This window comes from Abrus precatorius, unplaced genomic scaffold (genome assembly GCF_003935025.1).
Source record: "Abrus precatorius isolate BTA unplaced genomic scaffold, Abrus_2018 Scaffold11, whole genome shotgun sequence".
Lineage (NCBI taxonomy): Eukaryota > Viridiplantae > Streptophyta > Magnoliopsida > Fabales > Fabaceae > Abrus > Abrus precatorius.
Genome location: NW_020874303.1, coordinates 7,990,025 through 7,999,437, shown reverse-complemented (window position 1 = coordinate 7,999,437; position 9,413 = coordinate 7,990,025). Strand labels below are relative to the sequence as shown.

At 28.3% G+C, this 9,413-nt stretch overlaps 1 protein-coding gene across 1 annotated transcript; it reads left to right on the top strand.

Annotated features, from left to right (window-relative positions):
* LOC113855578 (terpene synthase 10-like) lies at positions 1-3,620 on the top strand. Its single transcript, XM_027487212.1, has 7 exons — positions 1-198; positions 352-610; positions 709-1,084; positions 2,391-2,609; positions 2,716-2,854; positions 2,975-3,223; positions 3,312-3,620. The coding sequence occupies exons 1-7, from the start codon at positions 1-3 to the stop codon at positions 3,618-3,620; spliced, it is 1,749 nt and encodes a 582-aa protein (XP_027343013.1).
* Positions 3,621-9,413: the final 5,793 nt, after the last annotated feature.

The following is a 9,413-nucleotide window of genomic DNA, read 5'->3' as shown; positions in this document are numbered from 1 at the left end:
ATGGCTCTTTCTTCAGTCCCACTTGGCTTCACTAAAATGCTTCTTCCTCTACAAAGCAAGTCATATCCAACTCCTCAATGCAAGCCATTATCAAATAAACTTTCTAATAACAGTCAAAGAAATCTTCGTCGATCTGCCAATTTCAAACCTTCAATTTGGACTTACGATTATATTCAATCCCTAAGCAGTGAATATAAGGTATATTTCAATCCTTCATGTATATTTCATATTTGTGATCATATATATATATATACATACCACCTCGCTATTCAACACTTTAACCAAAAATAAGTTTTGAAGCAAAGAGATGGGTTTGAAACATAGATATGAAAAATAGTTAAATTGATGCAGGAAGAAAAGTACATAGAGCAAGGGAGAATGCTAAGGGAAGAAGTAAGGACGATGCTTGGAAGACTGGAAAATCCACTTGATCAACTTGAGCTTATTGATGTATTGCAAAGGCTTGGAATTGATTATCATTTTGGCAATGAAATAAAAAATATATTGGACAATGTTTACCATTCGGATGCATTCAGGAGAGAGAAAAATTTATATGCCACAGCACTTGAGTTCAGACTCTTAAGGCAACATGGTTATGATATCTCTACAGGTTTTGAAAGATTGAAATTGTAATTATTATTATTGGTTGAGATTGTCCAATATATACTAATATTTTCTAATGTGTGTGTGTATCATTGTTGTTTGCAGATGTGTTTGTTTGCTTTCAAGATGAAGTGGGTAATTTCAAGAAGAACCTATCTGTTGATGTTGAGGGAATGCTATCACTTTATGAAGCCTCATTTCATTTAATGGAAGAGGAAAGTATATTGGATGAGGCAAGAGATTTCACCTCACAATTTCTCAAAGAACATTTGAATCAGAATAGAGGTGACCACATTTCACTTCTAATCAGTCATGCTTTGGAGTTTCCATTACATTGGAGAATTCCTAGATGGGAAGCTCAGTGGTTCATCAATGTATATGAAGGAAAGCCAAACATGAGTCCTGTTTTACTTCTTTTAGCTAAATTGGATTTCAACTTTCTACAAGCTATCTACCACAATGAATTGAAGTATACATCAAGGTGATGCTACTCGTTATGCTAAAACAATTTTTATCTTTTTTATTTTATTTTTTAAAACTGATTCTTATTCTAATTTATAACCATGTTATATCAATAACTATTTTAAGATGATAAACGACGTAACATATCTAAATATATGTCACGTCTTCAATAAATGATGCTAACAATTACTCTTCCCGATTTTTTTTATAAGAAACAAAATATAGATTCAAGATGTATTAATTGTTAAATTTCTTTTATACTCTTTTTTTATTAGTATTATTAAATATACAAATTACTAACTACATAATTTAATATCATGGGTATTTTTAGAATAAAATTTATGTTTATGAAAAATATAACATACTTATTTATTTTCTTTAGTTTTGATGATTTAGTCTTTTGTTTTTTATAAAAAGGATCGAAGAGAGTATTTTTAAAAATATTAAAATTTATGAAGACAAAAATCAAGAAAATTTTCTTGAATAAATAAAAATTATGTTCAATCATTTATAAAATTTTAAAGCATATGTTATATATATATATATATATATATATATATATATATATATATTCTATTACGTTTTTCTACACGTGTTGTATAACTTGTACAATCCAGAACTTAAAAAGTATTACAAAATTTGAATAGTTGTCAAGTGGAAACATATTTGGTAGATTGTGCCTTTCATGAGATAGTTATGCAAGATCCATCTCAAAATATAAAAATATTATTTTGTTTGTTTTAGCCAGTTTATATTTTATTTATTTTATACTAGGAATCAATTTTCTACAACATGCACACGATCTAATACCAAATTTATGATTGATACTAATTTTACAATATATTAATTATATTTAATAATTTAAAATTGATTATATCCCATCAATTTAAAAGAATCAGACACCGAGTCTTCAAGGGAGTTTTCAGCACGTTTTAGAAAAAGAGACAGTTAGGAACAATGTGACAGATTTTATGAAATTAAATTTTAAAATCAATTTTAAACTGGTCTTGAATCAAATTTAATTAGAAAATTTTGCATTAATTTCAGTTTTTATATATGGATTTATGTAATATTTTTCTTTATTTTAGTATTTTATAGTTTTAAGTGTTGTTAAGAGACATTTAATAACTTGACAGTCTAGCAAAAGATACTGTGGTCTAGAAAAATAAAATCATTTAAAACTTGGCATTATCGTGGAAACAGGTTCAACTCTCTGCTATTTCACTTTTTCTTCTCTTATTAATGTAACAAATAACAATTATAGTTGTTATGATTAACTAAATATAGTACTTATTGGTGCTCTAATTTTGTCATTATGTAAGAAGATGGTGGAATGAAACTGGCTTCACAGACAAGCTGAGTTTTAGTAGGGATAGATTGATAGAAAACTTCATTTGGACGGTGGGAACAAATTTTAAGCCAGATTTTGGATATTTTAGAAGAGCTATGACAAAGGTCAATGCCCTAGTAACCACAATTGATGATGTTTATGATGTGTACGGTACCCTGGATGAACTAGAGCTCTTCACAGCAGCAGTAGACAGGTTAGAGTTATTATAGCTCTATAATGAAAACAATGTTTTTCGAGAAATAATCTTTGTTTTTCAAAATTTCTTTACTAATTATCAGTATTTTGTTTGTGATTTCTAGATGGGATTTAAATGCAATGGATGGTCTCCCTGACTACATGAAAACATGCTTCCATACCCTCTATAAATTTGTCGATGAAATGGCTTTAGAAACTCTAAAAAAGAATGGGCACTACATTACTCCTTACCTAAAGAAAGTGGTTGGTAGTTATTTGTTTTATTATCCATCTTAACTCTTTGGTATAAATTTCTATGCACATAATATTGATCTTATAATTAATCAAGATATTGTTAACTCATTTTAATTTTAAAACTTTCAGTGGACAGATATATGTAAAGCATATCTAATTGAGGCAAAGTGGTACTGTAATGGAAATACACCAAGCCTCCGAGAATACCTAGAGAATGCATGGGTTTCTATCAGTGCACCAGTTATACTTGTCCATGCTTATTTTTTGATTCCACATCCAATCAAGAAGAAAGACTTTGTTTATTTAGAGGAATACTCTGACATAATTCAGTTTTCAGCAATGATTTTACGCCTTGCTAATGACCTTGGAACATACAAAGTAACCTCATTTCTATTCTTTACAAAACTCTTACTTTTTTTTTTATGCTTTTCTTTTCACTAATATTTTTCCTCATTTATTATTTTAGCGTGAAAATGAGTCAGGCGATGTTCCTAAGTCAATTCAATGCTACATGAACGAAACTGGAGCCACTGAAGGAGAGGCTTGTGAGTATGTAAAATCCATGTTGTCTACGATGTGGAAGAAGATGAATAAAGAGGCTCATAATTCTTCTTTCTCTCAAAGTTTCATAGATACAGCTATAAACTTGGCAAGAATGGCATTGTGCATGTACCAGCATGGAGATGGCCATTCTATTCAAGATATTGTTGAAATCAGGAATCACATTCTATCATTAATTGTTCAACCGATTCCTATTATATGGGCAATGAAATAGTAAAAACTAGTAATTTTACTGTGTTTAAATACGATATAGAGTATATGTAATTTGGGTATTTGATATAATGTGTAAATATTTATTTCATATTTGTAAAACCACCTTATTTTACTTTCATAAAATATGGTCCTGATAAAATAAAAAAGGTTTGCATGGAAGTTTTCTTATACTTACAAAATTAATTAACTTAAATATCCTTTTAAGTTTTACAAATTTAGTTTAATAGAGGTATTTGAACTCACAGATCGCTAGCATATACGGTGCAATTTTTAATTTAATGGTGGGTATTGTATCTTAGTGAAATGTTAAAGAATTCTACGAAAACAAGGATTTTCAATTTGAAAGCATATCTATACAACCACATCAATATGTCTCTTCTAGAGAGGAAAACTATCAGCCACATCTTTACAAACATATTCTATATAAGCCTCCCAAGACATGGTCCCTCCTAACATATGCTTAAAACATTTATGAATTAATTGGACCCTTGTGTTCCCAACGATTCTAACATACATAGACGATAAATTTTTAATTCCTTACAGTATTTTAATGGTTATAAAATTATTTCTAAAACATAAAATGAGTAACAATTTTTAAAATGTGAATATTTTCATTAACATGTGTAAAATCTTTTTTAAAATATATAATAGGTAATGATTTTTTAACTATGAACAATTTCCTTATCCATAGTTGTAAAATTGTACCTTAAACTTGGCATAGACAATGGTTTATTTAATCATTAATAATTTTTTATTAACATTTATGAAATTATTCATAAAATATGTAATAGATAACAAGTTTTTAAAATTAAATAAAAAATTTATTATTAAATTAATTACAATCTCAAAGACATGATCCTATTTGGCTGGAAAATAATTTTAAATATTTTATTATTTAAAATTAATATTTATAAATAAATCTCAAAATACATTTTAAATATTTAAAAAAAACTTTAGAACATTACACTTCCTCTGTGTGTTTTTTGTTAATTTCTAGGGTTTTTCTTTTCCCAATCTAAACAAAATTTGAGCGTCTTAGGGTTTCCTTCAAGGTGTCAAAGACTGGCCCTATGTTTAGCCTTAAATTCCTTCCCCTTCCACTATAAACTTCCTATGATGGAGCATATGAAAATTCCAAGTCCATATGACAAGAGTTCTAAGTAAGCGCGGTTCGTGAGTGTACGCATGAGAAGATTGTTTGAAATGGAGGGTGAAGCAAGGAGAACGAAGAGTTAAGGAGTGAAAAGAGAGGATTGGGGTAAGTTTTGGATTTGGGAAGAGAATTGGGAGAGAGAGGAGAGAGAAGAGGTGATAGAGAAGGCACGCATGAGGCCGGAAAGGGGTGCGAGGCTAAGCGGAGAACCAACCAATGAGGAAGGAGTCATGGCTACGAAGAGTGAGAAGACGGTGCTGCAGGAGTTGTAGAAGGAGGGGGAGCAAAGGTAGTCTGTGATGGTGGCGAGGAGGAGGATGGTGATGGTGGCATTGCCAGTAGTGTCTCGGAGAGAGTAAAGGTTGGTTATGGAGCATGAGCTCAATGGTGGTTTTTATATGAATTCATCTTCTGGGCTTAATTCTAATACTTTCCTGAAACCTAGTTCAGTTTCTTCAAATTCTGGTTCAGTTCTGTCTCATGCTGGAAATGAGACTATTGCTCAACTTTCAACAAATCAAACTAAGAAATTAGCTACTACAATGGGTCCAATAATGGCTTTTACAGTTTATGGGACTTTGCCAAGTTTTAGGGATGTTCCTAGCTCAAAAAGGAATCTCTTTATTAGAAAGTTAAATTTGTGTTGCGTTGTGTTTGATTTTAATGATTCTGCCAAGCATCTCAAAGAGAAGGATATTAAGTGACAGACATTGCTTAAGCTTGTTGACTATGTTTTATTTGTAAATTTGAAGTTCAACAAGGTAACAGTGAAGGAGATAATGTGGTGGAGTACTTTGATCTACATATAAAAAAAATTACGGGTTTGATTACCAAAAATGGGATTTTTCTATGCATTTAAGCTTACTAGTATGACGATGACTAAGTTGTATAAGAAGTTGAAGAACAATGTGGCATGGGAGAGAAATTGGATAAGTTTTTGTCACATTTTAACAATCTTATCTATCAAGTGTATTAGGTAGTTGTAACAAGTAATAAAATTTATAATTTTGAGTTTCAAGTATCGTTTGCAGGGATTAATTTATTTGATTACCAATTCATAAAATTAAAAACTATTTGAGCTAATTGAAATTTGAAAAGTTTTGAACCCTTGAAAATTAAAGCAATAAAGTACAAAAAATAGAAGAAAATAGCAAATGAAGTGAAGATGTGAGAGATCAGATGATTAATTCAATGAAATTAGGGTTGATTTCACTAATTTGTCAATTGCAAAACTAAACGTAATATGAATTTCTAAGTTCCTTAATTGATTGATGATCAATTTTACTAGGTTAATCAAAGTTTAATTCTTTAACTTAATAATTCTTATTCAATTATCTACCCTAATTTTTTAAGTGTAAATCAATTAAATATTGTATTAAGCATTAGAAATTAAGAGATTATAAGATCATGAATGCTTATACTTAAGATATCAATAATCTTGACATTCAATTTAGATATGAGAAATTCACTTAACTTCCATTGATTAAAATTCTCTAGGTTCAATTCAATTGAATAACTAATCCAAGAATTACATTAAGTAAATAATTAAATGTTCAATGCAATCAAGATCTTAGAATCTAGATCCACAATTAATTTACAATATCCAAATCGAATCCATTAATCTCTAACTAAAGAAGAATATAACATGATTTTAAAAGACAGAAAGAAAGAGTAGAAGAGAAGGTGTAAAAAATTTTCATGAATCTAAGTCCCAAGCGTGATTCCTCTAGATTTGAGCCTTGAAATTCGCCTTCAATCCTCTCTCTTTCTAGCTTTCTAAGAGTGTGAAAAAGAAAAAAGAAAGAGAAAATATCTTAAAAATCTAAGTTTCTAACAATTTATAATTTTCTCGTATTTCTGCTTGGCCACTTTTTGTCCTAAAAGTAGCTATGTGCAACATGTACAATATTGAAGTGGACACTTTTTAACACAAAAGTAACTACGCGCAAAGGACTCTACACAACACATCTTATGGAGTGACTACTTTTGGTCCTAAAAGTAGTTACGTGCAACACAATTTCTCATATAAGCTTATACATAGCCATTTTTGTCTAAGAAGTGTTTTCATGCAAGGTGATTATGCAATATAGCTTCTGTAGCTGCCACTCTTGATCTTAAAAATAGTTACGCGTACTAGGAATTCTCTTCCCAGCCTCTAAAGTGACTACTTTTTACACAAAAATTGTTTAAGCTTAACATACTTCACTTTTTAACTCTTTGAAATGCTTACCTTTTGCATTAAAAGTGGTTATGTCCATTCTTCAATTCAATTCTAGACTTTTAAAGTGTTCAATTTTTGCACCCAAAGTAATTACACTATACCCTTTTTGACCTCTTAAAGCTTCATATTCAGGTGTTTCTCTTGGAATTTTCTGCAAAACTAATTCAATCAATCAACATTTATATAAAAATTATCTAATCCAAATAAATTGAGTTATAAAACTAAAATTTACATTATTTGAATAATTATACATTTTTGTAAGATTTTTATCTTCTCAGCTATATTTTTCCTATTAAAAAATCATACAAAAATAACTAAAAATTCATCAAAATATGAATTTATTAGTTTTCATAGACTTGTTTCCTTAAAAAAATTTAATGTCAATTTTTAGTTAAGCAGTGCTATATTTTCAAGATTGTCACATTGGAGTAATGAATTACATCTTTGTGAGTCAACTCATTACTTAACAAAATAAAGTTTGACGTAAGATTTAAATCTTAATAATTTTAAAAAATCTAAATCCTAATAATTTATTATAAAATATGCTATATGTTTAAGAAAAAAAATATATAATTAAGCTTATTAAATACGATAAATTAATGAATTTTTTTATATATGATAAATATTAAAAAATAAAACACACAAAATTTATATAATTTTTTGATTTGTGTAATAATTAGTAAAAAATATTGCTCATTTATTTATGATAATATATATATATATATATATACTATAATATTTTTATAAGATTTAAAAACAACTATATAATGATCATATAAATATATATTATAAACGACATGAAAAGATAATTCTCATAAGTTCTAAGAAAAGTTGTAATAATAATAATAATAATAATAATAATAATAATAATAAATAATGTATAAATATAATTATTATTAAATACAATGTAAAATATAATAATATAATAATTATAATTTAAAAATAACCAAAGCTTGGTAGTTTGCTTGGTAGTTTGCTAATAAATAAAGCAATACAAATTATACATCAGTGATATATGTATTTAGAGGACTTATACAACATCCGAAAAGAATGTAAATCATATGTTAGCAGGGTAAAGCGTTTATAACAGTAAAGAAAAAAATAAATTTATTTGATTTCAAAATCAATTTTGTTTGTTAAAAGAGAACAAAAGTAATTTTATATTTTTATTTTTGATACAATTCACATTACACAAAATTTGAGATAATATGCTTACATCTTACGACACATATAACTTGAAATATTAAACATTAATGTCATAAAATAGTTTCCTAAATATTATTTTTATTATTTTTCTTTTTCAAAGAGATAGAATGTGAAATACGAAGAGTAAATGAAGCAAAACTAAAAACCTATGACGCTATTTGTCGAAACAAAGGAGCAAGTGACATCGATATCAATGATAAATAATGAGTGTTTAAATACTTTTGTGTAATTCCTGCTACCTTTCATAGGTAGCTTTATTATAATTTGAAAGACGACAGAATTTTATATAAATATTTAATATTTAATAAGAAGGTATTTTAAATTTATAATTTAAATTTATTTAAGAAAAAAGATTTTAAACTTACCCCTTTAACACAATTATTTTACCAAATGTAATAAACCTAGTTTTTATACCTATGCTAGCACAGGTTATTTATGAATAAAAATTAAAAATCTTATCATATTCTATTATATGTTAGTTGTTATATAAAAATATAAAGGAGAATAAAAATATTTAGAATTTCAGAAAAAGTTTCGAATGTTTAATAGAACTTTTGATTCTATAAAACTATAAAATATATTGGGAATAGTAAGTGATTCTATTTGGAAAGTAGCATGTGATGCATTTGAATTTGAAACTTTTGATCTACGTTACCATCCATCTCCAGAATATTTCGCTACTTGGTAAACCAATATAGAATCTTTTTCACAACTAGGAGAAACTTTGGGTTCAATTGGTCTATTGGAAATATCAGCAACCTACTAACGCTTTAATGCTTGATGTGTAGGGATCCTTTTTTTGGAAGTCCCTTAGGAAGCGTTATTGGAATTAATGGGGTTTCCATCTAAAATTAGGAAATGGTCAAGCTAACTTTTAGTATGATGTTTGGTTTCAGGGTGCATCTCTGTGTATGTAGGTCCCATATGTACACATTCACGATATAGATTTTTGTATATGCAACCTCATTCAAGGGGATTGTCTTCAGCTTTAACAATTATATATCCCTATTCTTAAGGACTTACGTGTAACCTTTGGAGCGTTTACTAGTTGTGCTTCATTCTACTACATACAGTATGATGATCTGAGAGAGTAATCTTTCTGGATGCTATACTACCAATGATGCTTATTTGTGGCTGCTACACCAAAAATTTGAGACCCCAAATAATTCATGGGGCTGGTTGTGGAGATTACAAGTTCCAAAAAATCTTTGTTT